The 19,356-nt window shown below is 44.0% G+C and overlaps 1 protein-coding gene across 6 annotated transcripts in view; it reads right to left on the reverse strand.

Moving 5' to 3' along the window:
* Positions 1 to 197: 197 nt before the first annotated feature.
* LOC130522622 (dedicator of cytokinesis protein 9-like) overlaps positions 198 to 19,356 on the reverse strand; it is a 35,424-nt gene continuing 16,265 nt past the window's right edge. For 2 of the 6 annotated variants that reach the window (XM_057027175.1, XM_057027176.1), the window contains exons 5-52: positions 19,032 to 19,101; positions 18,647 to 18,742; positions 18,117 to 18,251; positions 17,868 to 18,042; positions 17,610 to 17,668; positions 16,835 to 16,909; positions 16,567 to 16,707; positions 15,646 to 15,990; positions 15,469 to 15,551; positions 15,018 to 15,140; positions 14,843 to 14,922; positions 14,569 to 14,756; positions 14,284 to 14,349; positions 13,951 to 14,043; positions 13,590 to 13,701; positions 13,397 to 13,515; positions 12,475 to 12,561; positions 12,284 to 12,373; positions 11,910 to 12,025; positions 11,571 to 11,640; positions 11,357 to 11,482; positions 11,124 to 11,195; positions 10,880 to 11,026; positions 10,716 to 10,799; positions 10,508 to 10,619; positions 10,254 to 10,432; positions 10,066 to 10,170; positions 9,853 to 9,949; positions 9,612 to 9,742; positions 8,513 to 8,627; positions 8,372 to 8,438; positions 8,210 to 8,257; positions 7,664 to 7,731; positions 7,277 to 7,392; positions 7,060 to 7,197; positions 6,786 to 6,968; positions 6,575 to 6,688; positions 6,292 to 6,507; positions 6,148 to 6,205; positions 5,240 to 5,346; positions 4,606 to 4,728; positions 4,140 to 4,253; positions 3,591 to 3,737; positions 2,743 to 2,953; positions 1,716 to 1,906; positions 1,543 to 1,643; positions 1,300 to 1,438; positions 198 to 1,027 (exon numbers count right to left, since the gene is read on the reverse strand). In XM_057027175.1, the coding sequence (XP_056883155.1) occupies positions 923 to 1,027; positions 1,300 to 1,438; positions 1,543 to 1,643; positions 1,716 to 1,906; positions 2,743 to 2,953; positions 3,591 to 3,737; positions 4,140 to 4,253; positions 4,606 to 4,728; positions 5,240 to 5,346; positions 6,148 to 6,205; positions 6,292 to 6,507; positions 6,575 to 6,688; positions 6,786 to 6,968; positions 7,060 to 7,197; positions 7,277 to 7,392; positions 7,664 to 7,731; positions 8,210 to 8,257; positions 8,372 to 8,438; positions 8,513 to 8,627; positions 9,612 to 9,742; positions 9,853 to 9,949; positions 10,066 to 10,170; positions 10,254 to 10,432; positions 10,508 to 10,619; positions 10,716 to 10,799; positions 10,880 to 11,026; positions 11,124 to 11,195; positions 11,357 to 11,482; positions 11,571 to 11,640; positions 11,910 to 12,025; positions 12,284 to 12,373; positions 12,475 to 12,561; positions 13,397 to 13,515; positions 13,590 to 13,701; positions 13,951 to 14,043; positions 14,284 to 14,349; positions 14,569 to 14,756; positions 14,843 to 14,922; positions 15,018 to 15,140; positions 15,469 to 15,551; positions 15,646 to 15,990; positions 16,567 to 16,707; positions 16,835 to 16,909; positions 17,610 to 17,668; positions 17,868 to 18,042; positions 18,117 to 18,251; positions 18,647 to 18,742; positions 19,032 to 19,101 (5,737 nt within the window). In that variant the 3' untranslated portion in view covers positions 198 to 922. Of the gene's footprint in view, positions 1,028 to 1,299; positions 1,439 to 1,542; positions 1,644 to 1,715; positions 1,907 to 2,742; positions 2,954 to 3,590; positions 3,738 to 4,139; positions 4,254 to 4,605; positions 4,729 to 5,239; positions 5,347 to 6,147; positions 6,206 to 6,291; positions 6,508 to 6,574; positions 6,689 to 6,785; positions 6,969 to 7,059; positions 7,198 to 7,276; positions 7,393 to 7,663; positions 7,801 to 8,209; positions 8,258 to 8,371; positions 8,439 to 8,512; positions 8,628 to 9,611; positions 9,743 to 9,852; positions 9,950 to 10,065; positions 10,171 to 10,253; positions 10,433 to 10,507; positions 10,620 to 10,715; positions 10,800 to 10,879; positions 11,027 to 11,123; positions 11,196 to 11,356; positions 11,483 to 11,570; positions 11,641 to 11,909; positions 12,026 to 12,283; positions 12,374 to 12,474; positions 12,562 to 13,396; positions 13,516 to 13,589; positions 13,702 to 13,950; positions 14,044 to 14,283; positions 14,350 to 14,568; positions 14,757 to 14,842; positions 14,923 to 15,017; positions 15,141 to 15,468; positions 15,552 to 15,645; positions 15,991 to 16,566; positions 16,708 to 16,834; positions 16,910 to 17,609; positions 17,669 to 17,867; positions 18,043 to 18,116; positions 18,252 to 18,646; positions 18,743 to 19,031; positions 19,102 to 19,356 lie in introns of all 6 variants that reach the window. The other 4 variants (XM_057027173.1, XM_057027172.1, XM_057027174.1 and 1 more) reach the window with 2 other exon arrangements.

A 19,356-nucleotide genomic window follows, 5' to 3' on the forward strand; every position in this document is an offset into this window, starting at 1 on the left:
CGGAGAAAAATAATCCAAAACATGCAAGAAAAGAATAAATGTCACCTCTGCTGTGAGACTCTCAGATATTCACAGCTTAGTCACATGGATGTGAACAGTTGTCGAAACACTGAGTAACTGACACATTTTCATATGCAAACATTTTGGGCGTGTCGTATCAGATTTTGATAAAAAAAAGGGCATAACTAAATAAAAAATAAGGTGTAACAGCATTACAGTTTTTATTATATGGATGTAGCATAAACATATTTACACAAGTACTTTTTTGTAAAAATGCACCTATGTGACAAAAAGTAAACAAAGTGGCTAAATTACAAACCCATGAACTCACATGCATCGAGTCCCATTGCACACTTTCTTAAGAATTTCTTTGGCAACTGTGCAGTAGGTTGTTACGATAGAAAATATTGCACGTTTCTTTATTAACAGGCTGAAACACCGTAGTCCACTTGGCTTCAGACAGATTCTATACACGTATGTTGATCTAAAATAGAGGGAAAATAAACTCTGATTCTTCTGTTGTGATGGAAAAAGTAGCCACTAAATATGCAATTCCAAACTTTGTGCAAACACTGTACATACTATTGGAGTTCTACAGCTAAAAAACTGGAAAAACTGGTCTAATTTACATACTGAAATCCCTCCTATTTGTTTTATCTCATTTCAAAAAAGAGCCCAGAACAATCGAGATAACGTCATGTCACATTATTAGATTAGATACTTGCTTAGTCAGATCATGTGCTTCCCTTATCATACATATAAAATAAGCAATAAAAACAGATTTAGAATGTATGAGCACTCTTCTTATGATGGGAGTCTCCATAGGAAACAGGAACAAGAAGCCCACATCATTTATTTCCAGTCCTGGGGTGTGCAGATACAACCATAAGAGGGGGATAAGGGCAGGACCGGGTCATCTGTATCAGACGATGGTGGTGGAGGTGCTGGTTGGAGTGCCACTGATGGCATGGAAGATTCCCACTGAGTCAGACAGGGGGCTCCTGGGACTGTCTTCCACAGGGTTTATCTGAGAAAAACAAAACAGGAAGATGGGGAGTCTGATACTTTCAAAATCGGCTTAATGACCTGCCTGAAACTCACACATAAATGCGTAAGAATGAAACATTCAACTGTGGAATGAGCATTACCATCCAATCTGCTCAGGTCAGCAGAGAGAGAGAGAGCAGGAGAGAGGGGATGGGGTTAGTAATAGAGCAGCAGCGGAGAAACAACCCATAAATGTTATATATCTGTCTACACGTGTGCCCAACACACTGATCACAACAACTATCTAACTACCTGCTCATGCATTATGCTGGACAGCTCCCGCGTCAGGTCCCTGTAGTTGGCCTTCATCTCATCATGATACTCGTGCTGGTCCTCCTTTATCAGACGCTCGTTCACCGCCAGTGCCTGGCCGCAAGAGTCCGCGAACTGCCTGCAGACGGGAAAACAGGCACAGAAAAAACAGGCGGTTTGAGCCAAAGGCCCAAAGGTTGCTCCTGGAGTAGCAAACCGGGACAAGGATGGAATCCTCAGTACCTGAACACCTCTTTAAGCTGCTTGACCTTGTTGTCGGGGAACTTTTTGGCACCGCTGTCGTTGAGGAAGGCTCTGGCGTAAGTGAGGGGCCCGGCATTGACCTGCGGCGGCACAGAGGTGGATTTCAAACACCGCCACGGGATTTTTGTTTCTCAGGCCACAGCGGTTCGTACCTGAACGCTGACGCTGCCCTGCAGTTTGAGCTGCAGGCGGATCATGTCCACCTCCGTGGCCGAGCAGAGGAGCCGCAGCTCGGCCACCTTGGCGCTCATCTCGTCGATGGCCACCTCGATGGGGCTCAGGTCGGTCTGGTGTTGGTACATGACGGCTATTCGCTTCTTCACGTATGGGAAACAGTGGGTGGCTGAAGGGCAACAGACCGGACAAATGTTCATTTTTACGTCACATAAATTACACAAAAGCAGCCGCAACAACCAGGGGACAACGAGGCATGTAAACATCCCATAATGCTTGGTGCGGGTCAGGCCCTGGGTGGCGCCTAGAGACAATTCTGATTGCAACAGACGCTATATAAGTAAAGATGATTTGATTTTGATGCAAACAGGCTGTAATGGATCTAATGGGGTTGCCATGGGAACAATCTGTGTGGATATTACCTCTGACGGGAGTCTTTGAAACGTGTGCTGGTCCCAGAGCAACGATGATTAAACGGCTAATTAGGAGTTGCTCGGAAAGATTATCAGTGTGTAAAAACTGTCCCATTGTTGATCATTAACTGGTTGATACAAGATGAACAACAGGGGATGTTTTCACAGAGAAAACCAAAAGTCGTTGAGGACCTTTCTCTTGTCACGGGGCGTCGTCGGTCTCCCCCCATCAATCGGAATTCGCCTTACGCACGTGTGTCTGCTGCCAGTGTGGCTGCTGCCAGTGTGTCTGCTGCCAGTGTGTCTGCTGCCAGTGTGTCTGCTGCCAGTGTGGCTGCTGCCAGTGTGTCTGCTGCCAATGTGCCCCCCCCCCAGACACGCACACGCGGGCACATTATCTGTCGTTTGAGTGATTATCAGCGTGAGATAAGGACTGAACTTTGTGATAAAGCTGACGGAGGTGCGTGCTCTTCCACCTGCTCTGAGCTGATGACTGCGTCAGGAGTAAATAACAGCAAAGCCTAATAAGCAGCTCGTTAACACGATAAGGCTGCCTGGGAAGGCCTTTATTTACCCACTCTTTATCACTTACTTGTGAGGATGGTGCGCCGTTTGCACTGCTCCTCCACCCCGCCCTGCTTCTTGCCCGACACTGTGAATGGCGTCTCAAAGACGAAGCGGCGAATATTGTGACTCTTTTCAAAGTCGGTCTTGCGGTCCTCCTGCTCCTTATCATCCAGGTAAGGTGTGACGTGGGTCACCTGGATGTAGGCATACTTGGAGTCTAGGTCCTTGGGATTTACCTGTGCAAACAGGAGACAGTTTGTCCGATAAATGGCAGCTGCTGTACGAAATCTGATAAACCCTGAGATGAGATAAGCTACACCAAAGGCAATCATTCAGAAACTGACCGTATTTAAACCATCTGATTGTTGCGTGACATTTCGCAACCACACCAGTCCACCAGAACACTTCCAGAGTTCTAGAGTAAGTGGTAGGAATTGTTCAGGACCGGTGTAGCCATCAGGGTTTCCACTAAAAAATAATGGCACTACAATGTGTCTGGCAGATTTTCAATTTACCGGAGAAATGGTTGAAATTCTGGTCAAATATCGTGTTGCTACAGTGTAGATGCTTAATTGGGCAAATGGTGTTAGAATGGTGGTATTTAAGGATCCCGCTTGATTATTTAACCTTGAGAGGAGGCGAAGGACGGAGATCCTGCTCTAAGGTAGGAGCTAAAAGAGCTATAGGGACTGTGGTCATAGGAACTAAAACATCCATCCAGTCTGAATGCAAAGGAGAAAGGTTATAGGAAACTTTGGTTGTAGGAATGTCAAAAGTCCCTCTAGTGGAAAAGGGACTAATGACATCACAGCACAGCTGCCATGTAACACCATTTACCGTCAGAGGCATAAAAAGGAAGATTTATGACCTCACCCTCCCAGAGTCCTGGATGATCTTGACATTCTCCTGTCCAAATTTGTCAGAGTAGAGTTTGAGAAGCCTCTGGGAGATCTCAGACAGCGGAGTGAACTTGGGCTCCTTGTAGATGTACTCCTTTCCATCTTCATCCTCAAAGAAGCCCTGCAGAGGCGAATCAGGAAGTCATGAACTCTGCTGCTGCTTCTTTAATGCTTTCTCGCTAATTTAAAATGTTTGCATGTGTGTGTGTGCACCAGAGAACGTTTGTGTGTGTGTGCCTGTGTGTGTGTTTTACAGACTTTTGCTACTAGCCTGTGACTCTAATTCTAAAGAACATCCAGCTACAATAACAAAACTATAAGAGGAGGTGGAAGAGGGCATCAAGAGGCCAATGCTCTCCACACTTACCGCAGCCTTAGAGAGGCAGGGAGAAAAAGAGAGACACCCCCGTTAAATGCTGTTTAAAAGGTTTTTCAAACTCTTGGTAAGATTTAGCAGTCATGCTATGCAAAAACAGCAGTAAGATGCTCCTGCAATCTGCCCGATTGTTCTGTTTATGCTCACCTGTCCGAAGAAGGCCACTCGGAAGTATGTTCCCAGCAGCCTTTTGCCAGTATGCATCACTTCCATCACTTTGGTGTAGGCACGGTGCAAAGTGTCGTACAAGTGTGTCAGTTTCTGTTTTGCAAAGACAACAAATGGCATTAATTTCACTGGCTTTAAGGTCTTGGAGAGGTGAGGTTTCCGGGGGTATTACCACTTTGACATTAATGAGACATTATGCGAGTGAATTCCACGCACGAATCCATCATTTGTACAACAAGGCTGAGCTGAGTGAAACAGGCCAGGGAGGCTTGCGTTTGCCAACATTAGCTACCTTGACAATCTAGTAAGCCAAGATCAGGATATGGCAACAGCTCTATCATCAGTCTATTTGCGTTGGGCCCGCAGGCTGACGCAAATGATTGCATCAGTAAATGATGAGAACGAGGATCTTCTTTGTTTAACTTTCCAGATGGCAGCACTTTACCTCGAAGTCTCTGCGCTGTTCATAAATGGGGATGATGAGTCTGTACACGTCAGCGATGAGCTCATACCGCTCTGCCTTCCACAGGCCTTCAGCGCATTCCTCCAACAGCTCCATCAACACCTCCTGAACACACACAGGAGGAGAAATGCAAACTCTGCTCCCCTTCAGAGGCAGATGCTGTGGGTGGAAATGGCTCCGACGGGCGAGAGAGATCATCAAGACAAAAAGACTTTCAGAGTTGGTACAGGGTTCACCTGCTTTTAACTGTCTGCACATGCAGACCAAATCTTCATCACATGCCTGCAACAGGCAAAAGGATGTCACCTTTAGCATTATCCTGCTAATGAATCAGGTGGCAGAGGAGCGCGGGGCTTATCAGAAAGTCTGACTCTTACACTTCCCTCCCATCTCCCAGCTTACAGGTAAGTCCAAGTAAGACATGGACCAAGCCCTGGTTCAAAGTCTCCACCATTTCTCCTGGAATAAGCAGCTGATACTGGGAACACTGATAAGAGCTCCTCTAGATTATATGAAGGGATAACAGTGAGACAAACATCCTGAATGCTAGACTAAGAAACTGTGTCTATCGGGGATAATGTAAAGCACTGTATGACCACTACATTCTTGTTTTTACCTCATTGAAATGAACATCCTGCATCCCCACATCCTCCATCATGGCTGCCTCTTCATCGATGTTTGGAGTGATGATTCGGAAAGCTGAGCAGCCCTGCCTGAACATACCTTCACATACAGGTGGAAGAAGCAGGCTCTGAGTATTTGTAATGGAAACTGTAGGTAGTCTATAGACAGTTGTTTAGGATATTTGACATATTATATCAGTTTAAAATGTGACCTCACACTCAATTTCTCCATTCCACTAAAAACATACAAATCCAAGAAAAGAGCACATCTGGTGACCTAATGCTGCAAGTAAAAAGCATTTTAAGGGGAGACTGATCAACTCTCAAACACACCTGACTGAACAATAAATAAAGTATGATAAATATACTGCACGCCACATAACTGAATTCAAAGTCTATCTAATTTGTTAAACAGGAAAATGCAGTCAGTAAGGGGGGGTTCTTATCTGAAACTCTTCTTTAACACCTAAATAGTGGAACCTGGATTACTCAGAGAAGGATAGTGGCGGTTTCTTTAAATGACAGATGCAGATCCTCAATTCACAACTAGAATGTGAAAATTATGTAATAACACAATGACTAAGCTTTTTGTGTTAGGCTCCCTCTAAGGAAGGAATGGAGTATAAAGTAACAGAAAAAAAGTGAGAGAAACCATTTAAAATATAAAATAAAAGGGGGGCATTTATTCTCTAATTGTTTTATTGGTATTGTTGGATTTAGCCCAGTATATCCTCAATAATGTGCATTAGAAACTAATAAGGAAACATTTTAGTCATAAAATGTGGTTGTCATCTCTCTCTAAATACTAGATGATGCAAATGGTTAGAAAAACCATAAAATAAAATATTATATTATGAGCAAATAGAAGCAAATGAGTATGATGCCAATATCACCGACTCACCTTTTCTCCACAAGTATTCAGCCACCAAAGCAGCAACATGCACATAACACATGGCAGCCTGCAGCAGAAGAAGTCAAACTGTCCTTAACATCTACAAGGTCCTGCAAAACCTACATTTAAAAAGGGGTTATATTCCAAGAATACCTCTGAAAGGTCCCCGTTCTTGTTGTGGATGCGAGCCATGCTGTCCAGCCAGGTCTTGCGGAGCTCTGGAGTGCTGGTGTAGGATTTGGCCAGGCTGTACTGGAGGTCCACCAGCATTTCTGGATCATTCTCATGCTCCTTCATCTGCTCGGTGGCCATCAGCACAGTCCTGATGCGCTTTGTCAGATCCTTTACGTCTGAGGGGAACGCCGTGTGCTACAATAATAGCAAATTAGACTCTTGACAAGATATGCCCCATACCATTTACCATAGCCCCACCCACCTTGATGGTCTTGTCGCTGTTGGCACAGTTGTTAATGATGGAGAGAGACTGCTGAAAACGGGTACTACCAATACCAATGACATCAGCAATTAGCTGACTGACAGCAATGACCACCTAGACAAATAGAGAGGAGTTAACACAAATGTACAACCTGTTTAGCCACATCAGAAAACAAATCTAAAAACTACAGCTAAAGCCAGTCAGCACACACCTGCAGGTGGGTTCGGACGAAAGACTTGCGTCCTGTATAGTCAAAGTTGCTTTTCATGAGGAAGTAGAGGAGATGGGCGGCATCACTGCGGATAGAGCTAAGCTTGGAGTTACAGCACTTGAGGATTTCGTAGCATAATGAGGCGCACATGTCGGCCCGGCCATCGAAGAATGTACAGGGAAACTGCAGGATTCGGCAGGAAATGTGTCACGCGTCAGGACAAAAAAGCTCTGAAACAAATGGTGTCATTGCCATAGGCTTTCAGAGCTTTCACCTTGTAAATGAAGGTCCTGAGAGAGGTGAAGACCTGTTTGAGGGCAGCTTCAGATTGAGGGATCTGCAGAAAGCACAGATGGACCTGGAAAACCTTTTTCATCAAGGGGTTGTGACCAAGATCTGAAGTCAGCTGGATCTGAGAGAAAGGTGCCGCACTGTCAAATGTAAATGGCTTTGTAACGGTGTTATTTATTATCAATTGTCCTTTTTGCTACCTTGAATCCCATGATGAAGATGCTCAGTGTGTCCAGAACAGTCAGACAGACCTCTGTAGACACGTTTGCCTCCAGAAGACACTGACTGCTTACGTCTGCTTCTGTATGAGAGTACACTGAGAAGAAGGAATAAGACAAAACACATACAGAAAATGACTTACTCATGGTGGCAATAGAGACATTGGCAAAAAGACAGGGCATAAATATTGGAATAGGTTTTCCTTTCTGCTAAGAGATGGTAGATGGAAACAATTACTTGTTGAGTAATTGTTTTCAAGTTCATGCACATATTATTACTGAATTATATTGGAGGCATAATATGGATGAACAACTTGTGCAATTTGTAGGAGGGTGAAGTATTAATTTGAGGACAGAAGGAGGGCATACTACTGTTGAAGGTGTGAGGATTTTCCAGAGTTCCCAGTTGTTGAAGACGGGCATGCAGGATCCCTGCTCTGTTACGAGAAACAGGCATAGTTAGGGACTTTCTGTCTGGAGCTACAGGCCCCGCAGACTCCTGGCTCCTGTTGGGAGAGAACAAACATAGTCACTTGTATGTGTGGTGGTCAGATTAACTGTATTCATATGGTAGAATGAGATGCACACGCAGGAAATGGGGAAGGGTTGGCTACTGTATGCCTGTAAGCAGAATGATTAATGGCAGTGTCATGCCTGTTATGGAGCAGAGTAAGAATAGCAAATTCTTACCCGTGCAGGAGGGGCCAGGGGCCGTCACAATGACAGCAAAATAACTTCCCAGCAGTGTTACAAATGAGAACACACCAAAGCAGAGGGTTAAATAATTCAGTAAGAATTTGTAAGTGTGGCCACAGGTGTCAGTCTTATTATAGCATTAAAGCAAAGAAGGAAGATAATTAGGTTTTATAGTAAATATGTCAGATAGCGTATATTGAAAAGTGGTGTGAACGCTACCTGGCAATGAATCTCTTCCCCATGTATCTGAACTGATGAAGGCAGACTCTGTCACATGGACAAAGCACAGTGAGGCTCAACGAATTGCAACGGTACCACTGCAAAACTTAATTCTGAATTAAACTCATATCATTTACTCCATATGTAAAGCTCTCTACTTACTCTATTAAGGTAAAGAAGTCCATTAGTTCTGAGGGAGCTGCTTTGTTCCAGTATGCAAACAGGGCCTCTGTGGTGACAAAACGTATGTAAATAAGATGAAGAGGTTGGCAGAGGTGCAGTGACTGAGCTAGGCTTCCCTACCCTCGGACATGCTCTTGAGGATATGCAGAAAACACATAAGGATATTTTTGATCTCGTCCCGGTCTAGTTTGTCGCAGCGCAGCACGCTGCTGCCAGGAGCGGCTGCGTGATGGTTCTGAAGAGACAGAAAACCAGTTTAAGAGACAGTTTGAGTTATCAGGTACACAGGGAATATTTGTTAAAAGACGTCATTAAAATGACCCAAACTTCAGAGAGGAGAGAAATGTCAAGAATATTCCTCAGAGGGAGGATTCAGGGCAGCAGTTCTTCATTTTTAGATCGCAGTGGCTACAGTGATGTTACAGCATCAGAGGAAATGAGTGGGTAAAGGTCAACTCAGCCTCCCTGTTGGTAAAAGCACGCACACTCCCTCATTTGGGACACTCAGAAAAAGACTTTGGGAGGATTTTGAACATATTGTACAGACTTCTGCATCTCCAGTGTCCTTCAAATGTAACCACATCTGTGAATGGCAAGTATGCTGAAATCTGTACAACTGGAAGCAAAGCGTTGCAGTCACAAAGTGTCACGCTGAATACTTGTATATTTTCCTCCTCATTTCCCACCAGCCTCCGTCCTGCAGCAGGTCTGTGATTATCGCTGCCCCGCAGCAGGTCAGGCAGTGGCACAGAGAGGAGGGAAAAGTCCATGGTGACACGCTGGCTGATGCGGATGGGAGGTTGGAGTCGGTCCTCGGGAACCAGAGGGAGAGGGGGCACATTAACTGTGTGCCTTCTGGTAAATCTCTCCTTTTGGGAAGTTACAGAAGGAGAGGGGGTGGAGGAGTTCTGGAGGAGGAGAGCAATGGTTTTCGAGATACCGTCAAACTAAATCAAATTTAACCGAGTTTGTTCAACATTCATGCTCTCAAGGAACCGGAACTGTCACCAGCAGGCAACCTAATCCGGTTGTCATGGTAACCTCTCAATCAATGCATTACTGGATCACAAGCAGGTCAAAAAACCCCGAATCAATGAAAACGCACAAGAGAGCAAAAACAAAAAAATGACAGACAGAAAATGAAAATACGCTTAGTCAGCACTTGTGGAGCGACACAGCCATTTTGCGGAGGTGAATTATGATTTATATAAGTGGCTACCTTCTCCAGAGAATTGGTCTTGTCACTATTCTTGTCCAGCAGGCTGTTTCCAGAGTCGGTGGAGACCAGAGAGCCTCTGGAGTCTGCATGGTGAACTGAGCAGACGTTGGGAGTGGAGGTGTGTGGGGAAGCTTCACCGAAAAAGAAAATATTGCTTACCAGAACAAATACAGCAAATATAAATTATAATTCCACCTTCTCCGAGTACTATCATTAGTCAGAAAGCAGAGCGATGCTTTACCTGTTCCAGAGATGACCCCAAACACATCTTTGTGGAGAGCATTTTCGATGCAGCCACCAGATTTGTGGGGAGTAACCAATGATTCTTCTCTGGCATGCTGCAAAATAAAAATAATTAGAGACATAACGATGGAAATCTATAATCAGTTTCGGTTACAACGGGAAATAAACACAAACTGCTATATATGTAGTCACCACTAGGTGTCGGTCTTACATTGTGGCTTGGCACCGAAGATTCCTTGACGTGAAGTCTGCAGACATTTTCCTGAAGCAGGCCAAAGAGTGGGAGGTAGAGGGTGGCAAGTCTGGCCTGCTGGCTCTACAATGACATCATGTGTGCTTATTAATAAAAAGCCTGACTACTTGATCTAAAAATTAAAATTAGACAGTCGTAAAACTCACTTTGGCAACATAGCGGTCATCAAATGTATGTTTGATCATCAGCCCCTTCAGCACCTGGATGGCGATTTGACGGATCTCTCTGGACTCCTGAAGAGCCCCGCCCACTTCCCTAAGCAGCAGGCCCACCAGGAAGTGGTTTCGGCAGAAGTCATCAGTGAGAGAATAATCCAGCTGTAGATCTGGAGCAGCAGCCGCACGCATCAGTCAGGGGAGAGTAACAAACAGCAAACAGTCGGGTAAAATGTGCCACTTGCCTTGAAACCGCTGAATTCTTCCTTTCCCAAATGGCATGGGCAGGTTAAGAGGGACAAAATGCTCGTGGTTGCAAACAACCCGCAGGAACTCAAACTTGAACTCGTACAAAGTCTGTTTGGAACGCAACAGAAAATATTCAAAAGGAATTTACAGAGATTTACTATTTTTGATTAAAGCAGTGCAAATGTTGCCGCATGTGAGTTTAACCTTGGGGTCTCCAGGAACAAAACAGTTCATGTAGCTGTTGATCTGCTTGAACACGAAGCCTCTGTCCATGAAGGTGAAGCAGCGCTGAGAACATTAAACACACTTTATTATGAACTACATGTTAAAGTCGAGTCTACCATTGCGACGTAAAAATGAGCGCCGACCTTAATGAAAACGGCCAAACTGTGGTTGGCGTTGCGAGCTGCATCCAGGTTGTCCTTGTATTTCTGGGTGATGTGCGGCATCAGCATGTTAACCAGAGTCTCCACTGCGTGTTGGAACGATGCAGAGAAACGCTGGTTCCTGGTGAGCTGGGAGACACAAACAAGATGAAAAATGAGGGGGTTGGGATTTACACTCAGAAGAAAGCGCTTGAAGTTTAGAAAAGAAGGGCAAAAAACAACTTACTTTGACTCTAGAACACTCTATGAGATAGTGAGCCATTGACTTCACGAGAGCTTCAAAGAAGTACCACGAGTGCTACAACATGAAGACAAAGTCACTGGTACAGTCCAAAAACACTGGGCCCTACAGAATGTTCTGCAAAACACTAGAGCTGTATGTTAGCAGCTGAAAGCATGATGGCATGGTGAACATGAAGACAAAAGTTCTTTCTCTCTGAAGTAAAAAATGTACGTTACCTTCAACAGTTTGTTGCTGGTTAAAAAGTCTGTGGAAGGCTTGAGGATCGCTGTCATGGCTTTAGCCAGCTCTTCGTGGACTGTTTTCACATTAGTGGAGGAATAAGACTCTGGTTTAAAGACAAACTGAGAGTAGAGAAGGGGGGAAATATTAGCACGTTAATATATAAGAACATACAAACCCATTATCTGCATTTCTGGAACCACACTTTACCTTAACATAGGATCTCAAGTAATGTTCAAGACCTTCTTCATGACACTGTGCAACAACGTGAACCATCACCCTAACAAACAGACAGCAACGATACATTAAATACGTGAATAAACTAACACAGTTATACAGCTTCTGTCCATACATTAACATATGCATGAGTTATGTTGAAACATGGGGAAGCACTTGGAAATAAAGGCTAATTTTAAGTGACTTTTTTCTAATTTTCTACATGTTGTGTTTTCAAGTATGCTAAAATGCATGCCTCGCTGTGGCTGGAAAGCAGGAATTTAATGCACATGTGGTTAAGTGTGCATCTGTGGGCAAGTGTGTGTGGCTTGCCTTGTCACGTTGACAGCCACATCCTCATGTGTGGCTCTAGTTAGGACACAAAACAGCTGGTTGAGGACGGTGGGCAGAAAATTGACCATCACATGACCCTCCATGGCATGAAGGCTCTAAGAAGGAAATAGAGTTATATTATTTCCATGGATCCTGTTAGATGTTTACAGATATCGCATCTAAAACACTCAAGAGGTGCTCATGAAGCAGCTAAGGAGATTTGTTGACAGTTTAGCGTACAAAAAAATGGATAATGCCACATACAAAAGCGTGCAACACTTGGGCACGATGCTCGAATGTATTTGATAAGACATGAATAACAGGGTGTGTTGCGATTTCCTCAGGGCATTTCAAATAAATGTAGCTTTCAGTACCTTAAGGTATTTAACCAGCTCCCCCTCTGAAGCCTGTTCAGACATTTCCATGTTTTGACAGTGCTGGAAGAAGTTGTGCAAGTGCTGATCCTGAAGGAGACGTGTCATTTCGAATTTTATTTTCATCTTCCATGGGCATTTAGTGTAGACGTGCATGCGCATGGACAATAATAAACCAAAGGAGTGCATACCTGCGTGTAAACTGTAGAAACCAGATGAGTTGAGAGTCTGAACAGGGGTTTCCCACCATCAACCCATTTAATCTCTGAGCCCAATTGCTGCAATGGCAAGTAGGGAACAATTACTGCACTGGATTCTGAATAAAAACTGCATGTGTTTGCCAAGGAACAACCTTTGCAAAGGGTTGTTTTGTAAGAAAGAGTTCAAAACATAAATGACAGGTTATGTGTGGCTGGTGTAACAAAAGATATCCCGCCAAACCGCTCTGCTTACAGGCTAGATGCTTATTTCGAGAAGGCTTCTTCTCTTTCAGAAACTTAAATCAAAACAAAGTCCTATAAATACAAAACCGCAACAGCTTCAATGAACTCTACACTAAAACCATTAGCTGAATAATGTACGCCAGCACAGGCTGAGCTCACTGAAACGACATTGATTTTCCTGATGGATTACTTTTCGGTGCTGATCACATTTCACAGTCATTTGATACGGAAGCTTGTGAGACCCCTGTGAGGCCTCATCCTGTTTGCAGCGAGCAAGACCTTCATCCATTAAGCACAGCCTGATGTGGATGCTGCACAAATCCCTTCTTAAACAACAAGAAATTGCACAATCCTCTTTAAGGCCTCCTAAAGCCCTGCAGTTCAGATTTGACTCATGTGATGCCCAACTGTCAATCACTGACCCCTGGAGGTTCAGCGAGTCACTGCACGGGCAAGGCTGCCCCTATTGGTTTGAGGGGGGTACTTAATACATCTATGGAGGATAGATTTCCCCAAATCATCGAATGCAATGATTTAATAAGATTTCCATGAGATACAATCATGCCTCGCATTTGCTGAATTCTGTTTTGGAATTTTACTTGGATTTAAAACTGTGAATTGTTGTGTGTGGGTGAGTTTGGAGCAAGCTGCTCCACTCCTAATCCTTTACCTTGTTGACACCATCCTGGGAGCTGAGGTACCTGGCAGGAAGGTTGGCAGCTACGGGGAGGTGCTGCTCGTTCATGACGACCCTGCCATCCCTCAGCAGGGGCAACCACGCTGAACCCACTGTGGGAGAAGTGCAGGAGCAAACAGGGGTTAGACACACACTGATCTAGTGAAAGTGAAAGGCTGCAGTCTACCTGGAGTCTCAACTGGGTCCTTCTTCTTGCTGTTGCTGTCACAGCTGACGTGATAGAAGGTAAACAGGAGGTGGTGCTTCCCATGCAGCTGAGTAGGTAGCTCTATCTTGATCTGAGGAGAGGAAATAAACATGTGCGTATGGATGTTTTCCTAAGACAGAATGAAGTTTGCAGAGGAAGGTGAAAATAGGCCTGTGGACCATTTCCAGTGAGGACTGAACTCTGCATGGAAAAGTCAATGCTTTCTAAAATATACAGCGCATCCTGTTATTTCCTGCAACTTCTTTTCATAGAATTATATTAATTATAAGCACGATAAACAATCTAGTTTTATGGAGAAGTAATGCAAACGCAGATATACCTCATCATAGAACTCAGGGTTCTGCTGGTGGTGCAGGACGGCTGCGTACGCCTGCTTGGTGAACAGAGGCCCTCCTGGATGACCATAAATGCACTGCAGAGGCCAGTAAATGCATTTAAGTCAAGGTTATTTTTCCACGTTAAAAGGGGATTTTTATGGTACATTTTTTCCCCTCACGTCACCCACAGCTCACACTGTAACAGCCTGAAGAGGGTGTGTTTCAAACCCATCTGTAAATAACACTAAACTGGCCTGACTTAAACCATGTGTTTTACTGAAATTTTACATGATGTAATAAAAAACTAAACGTGTTCCCCTGGTGTGCTTACGCACCCTCAGCGGACGGGCTCCATCCTCATCTGAATCCTTGAATTCAATGCAGACAGCAATATTTCTGGCCTGAAATGGTGCAAATGAATGTTTGTTGTCTTTAAAAAGGCATAACCAAGCACTTCAGACACAATACTGAGTTTGCTTTCCTGTTATCATGCTGACCATTAAGAGTATTAATATTCTAATCAGATTCCACTGCAATGCTTAGTGGCCAGTTGAGACTTAAGCTGAATAATAAAACAAGGATGGTGATGATGACGATGAATTCAGTGAAGTTATTTGTACCTTAGCAAAACATTTCTGTCCATCATACTTGAGGTGTTTTGGGTAGACATAGAGGTGGTTGTTATAGATGGTAAATGGTTGGGAGCACTTTGCGATGCAGGGCACAAACTCCTCCACCTCCAGGAGAGCACTGCCAGGCCCGTTGCCTTCAAAGTTCCTAACAGGGATGTAGGAGGAAGTGATGCAATCTGTTGGATAGGAAATGCAACCAATTAGGGGGAATGCCTGATGAAGACAGGCAAGGACTTTACAGCAAATATTATTGTGAATTTACGGGGTACATCCGGGGCCACATTGTCAATAGTTACATCGAGGTTGCCTAGGAGCACAGGGAGTTTGGCCATTTTCTCTGGTCTGTTGGGAAAACCAGACAGACAGGCTGCATTTACAAATACATACCGAATCAATTACAGTGGGATTTTGAAGGGTGCAGAATAAACAAAACATACTTTCTAAAGTCAGTTAGCAGCTTGAACATGTCCTCATCTGACAGCTTGCTGCTGTCCTGTCTGTAAAGAGCTGAGAAGCGAGCGCCTTTATCCAATGTTCCAGACGCATCTTTGAACACAGGCCTGCAGAGACAGTAAAGTTTTTTAAAAAGGCTGCCTTTGAAGGACTTTTGCTCCACTATACTGCGTATATGACTCATTTGAGGCTGGCTTTTCTATAGCAACTGTTGTGATGTATATCCAATTGTATAGCCATTGTATGGAGCCATTGTATCAGAGAATATCCACATAAGTAGAGTGCATAGGGAAAGTTTAGGGCTGTCTGCTAGAACTGTTTTGCAAAACCACCTTGGGAACAAGCTTTTGAGTATTATCAATGCTGCTGATGATGAGAAGGTTGTTGTTAATGACAGTAGATGTCCTGGAGAGTTAAACCACAAAAATAAAATACCTTGCAGCCCAGGCAAATGGCATCCTGTACTTTCCAAGTCTGCTGCAGGCTGTCTTTGCATTTTTCAACACTTTTTGTGCTATCTAGATAAAGGCAGGAAAAAGGGGGATTTACTTCTCCTTCTTTGCATACATTACACCATTATCTTTTCCGTAGATGCCGATGAGAGCTCTGTACCTTTGCAGAGTCTGAACTCTTCATGTAGGGCTCGGTGCAGTGCGTAATGCCACCCTGCAGGACCTTTTCAATCCTGGCTACAAGAAAGATTTCTGGATGAGGGCAGGTGACTGAAAACACCCCTTGTCTGGGATACTGCAGAGCGCCTTCCAGAAGCCCAATACGCTGTTTGTGGCTGGCAAGGGGACTGCCGTCGCCGCCATTGATACGCAAGTCCTGTCCACCATTTGAGCCTGATGTCATCTTTAGAACAAGAGGGTGGTTTAGATCCACGTGGAAGTCAGCTGAGATCTTCCTGCTGTTTTGGACATCGAATAGGGACAGAACCACATAGAACGGTTCAACCTGTGATGACAGAGCAGAGGAAGGGAAAACGTTTGAAATGGATCATGGAAAGTGAGAGAAAAACAAAGTAAAGGGATAACTGCTCTTTCTAATGGACTCTTTATTATTTTCCAATTTTCCAGCTTTGATATAATTCAACTTCCCTCGATGTTTTTCACTGTGGATTCCATTACACAAACCCATTTGTCTGTACTTTTGTCTCCGTGTGTGTGTGTGTGTGTGTGTGTGTGTGTGTGTGTGTGTGCGTAGTGGAGCTAATAGCTGTGGTTTCCCAGTAGAGTGCTGGGTGTATGAGGAGTCGTTTACAGAGAGAGAAACCTTGGAGAGTGACGGCAGGAAACCAGCCCCAGACTGGTGCTAATACATGCTGAAAGACCCAGACTGGTTGCCATGGTGGCGGACTTCACTCTTGCCAGCAACACTAGTTTTGATGGGGCAGCCAAGTATTTACTTTTAACTGTGAAACTCTGCCAAAGTCTTAACTGACTGCGACTTTGCCTTTTATTTTGCTTTTTTTGGTTGTTTTTTTTTTTTTTAAATGATGTAGGTAGTCTGTAATGAATTTATGATGCGTACATTAGTGGTGGGTCCCTCTTCGTTCTCTGCAATGCAGCCCTGCAGGTTAAATGAGAGGTCGTTACAGCTGACCAGGACCCTCTTCCCGAACTTTTCCTCAAACTGGCGCACGTCGGGCTCAATGCCAGAAAAATCCAATTTCTGTGAAATGATTTACAAGGAAAGCTTTAACAGTCACTCCAAGCTACTGATATCATGGACAAATTAAGTGCAGAAGTACCTGAAAGTATAATCAATCATCAAAAATGACTTTACATGACATCATCACCTGTGTGTCTGGATCCAACATGAAGAGTTTCAGGCGTGCTTCACTCCTCAATTTGGACTCGATATCTCTGGCAGTCTGGAAAACAATGAAGCACAAAAGACGAGCTGCGTTCTTATTCATGTTATGCCCTGTGTGGCCATTGGGTGGCACTGTAACAAACTAAAGATGTGACGGCTACAATCTGAGGAGGGGTCAGGCCAATAGAAAGACATAAACCCACATCCAGTCATGTGGTTAACTCTACTGACAACTTCCCTTTTGCTTTATTTCCTAAGAATCTCTGGAAAACACAATATTAACATTAAAAGTTAAAATTGCAACACAACTGAATATATTGGTCATGTGAGTAACCATCTATGTTTGTGTGTCAGCCAGTTCATGATAAACACTTTGAATCTATTTTCACTAAAAAATGATTGACGAGGGAGACTTTGTGTTGATGTTGGATTGCTAAATCCAGCGAATCACGGGCCACACCTCTATTTGTTTGTTTTTAGGCTACCGGCCAGACTCCTGTTAAGTGCTAGCCTCATCTGGCCTATAGTCTTGGAGACAAAACGAACTATGCCAGATGTTTGCATGTGTTAAAATAAGAGGAAAACATAGCTGCGGGGTACATGTCTGATTAGCTCCAGTTACTTTATACTCCCCCTATGGCTTGTCACACCTTCAGACATGCAAAGCGTCTGGATTTATCCCTTAAGTGCAGCTTGTTGTGTGGTCAAACTGGGGTCTCACATGTTGCAGTGTAACAAGAGGGAAAAAAGCAGGCAACCTGAAAGCTGTCTTGAAAAGTTCCAGACGAGGGGTCTGTTTTTCCATGTTCTTCATCTGCTGGAGAGATTACCATGAGCTCTGTTAGCTAAGGTAATTGTGTTACAACATAATGATGTGTTAGCCTCAGTCTCTGTAAAGCCTGCAGGTGCAGTAAGCATCCGAGAATGCGGTGAGGTACATGAACCGATGCACACAAAAGACTTGATCTGCCAAGGCAGGTGCACGCTGTCAAAGAAAAATCCGGGTGGAGACACACCATCGTGCAGGTCTCCGTTCCTCTTCTCTTGCATGGCTTGTTCAAAGCTACTGTGGAGAATCTTGTTGAGTGTGCCGATCCACTCCTCCATTTCTGCTTCACTGTCTGCAGCCAGCAGGAACGTGCTCTTATCCTGCATCTTCAGCTCAAAGGCAAACCGGCGCACTTTGCTGTTCTGAAAGAGGAGGCAAGCAAACATTGGTTTTTAAAGCTTTAACGGCTTCCACGCTCATGTTTAAGGTCCTTTACCTGAACAACACCCATGCACGAGTCGAGGAAGATAGTTCCTTTGGGTTCCTTGGATGTGTTCTCATCCTTGTAGAAGTTGAGGTTGTAGGATCCATCTCCCAGCTGGGTCAAATAGAAGTATCTTCTTTTGAAGGACTAGATGTTCAAATTAGAGGGTGTTAACATTCCAACAGGACTCTTTGATTCTAAAAATACCATAATGCCAGAGCATGTGAAAGCATATGTTTATGTGCTCCCGTCCCTAAAATCTTATCTTAATTACACAAGTAAAGGAGAAAAATCAAAAGGATACCACCTCTAAGTTGTCCAAAAGTCCTACGCTACATAAAACTAGCGGCATCTTGTGTTACTTTTCCAGCTACGGAGAGGATGGATGAAATTGTTTTCACAGGCCCAAGGACACTTCTCGTGCAAACACGAATTCAAATTGTGTTTTTGCACTAGTTGATGTCACATTTAGAGTCACTAACGGTTAACAATGTTGAGAAAGCAGCCGTGTAGGTTTCTTTCAGTTTGACAGGTGCACCTACCCGCATGGTAACACTAATTGCACTGTTCATGTTGCCCTTGTAGAGCCAGCCATGTTTGGACACTCCTCCCTTCTGAGATCCGAGGGACGCTGTGTCCTATGGGGCGGAAAAAATATCACATTTTATTACAAACATGTTTTTGTTGGGAGCTTTTAAATCTGTTGTGTACAGATGAGAATTTGTTGACTTTCAGCTGAATCCTGAGAAGAAGGCTCCTAATTATGACCAACCCTGCCCATATTCAGTCAGGATGGTGTCCATTAAATTCACCAGCCTGTAGCTAAATGGATGCCTGTAGCATTAATGGACCTGACTATGTAGTGAAAATACCTGTGCAGGGAATACTCAATTTAGAGGTTAGCTTGTTTCTAATCAGCTGACTGACCTCATCCTTCTCCACATCTTCATCCACCTCAAAGAGGTGAGCAGCCAGTTTCTCTGGTCTCAACACCTTGCTGAAAGCACAGAGAGAGTGAAGCATTGATTATTTACAGAAATCAGCTTATCCCTTGTTTGATTAATGCTACAACTGCAGTCTGTTTTTAGCCAATTAAAAGACACATTTCAATATTACGCTGAACTCGAGAAGAGCAATATTAACATCCCACAATGCTACGAAAACATGTGTAATGATTTAGCTCCTTAACAGCCTTAATCTGTAAAAACAAAAAAAAGATTTCCGGATTATTTCTGACTGACTTTTTGCCTGT

This window comes from Takifugu flavidus, chromosome 3 (assembly GCF_003711565.1).
Source record: "Takifugu flavidus isolate HTHZ2018 chromosome 3, ASM371156v2, whole genome shotgun sequence".
Lineage (NCBI taxonomy): Eukaryota > Metazoa > Chordata > Actinopteri > Tetraodontiformes > Tetraodontidae > Takifugu > Takifugu flavidus.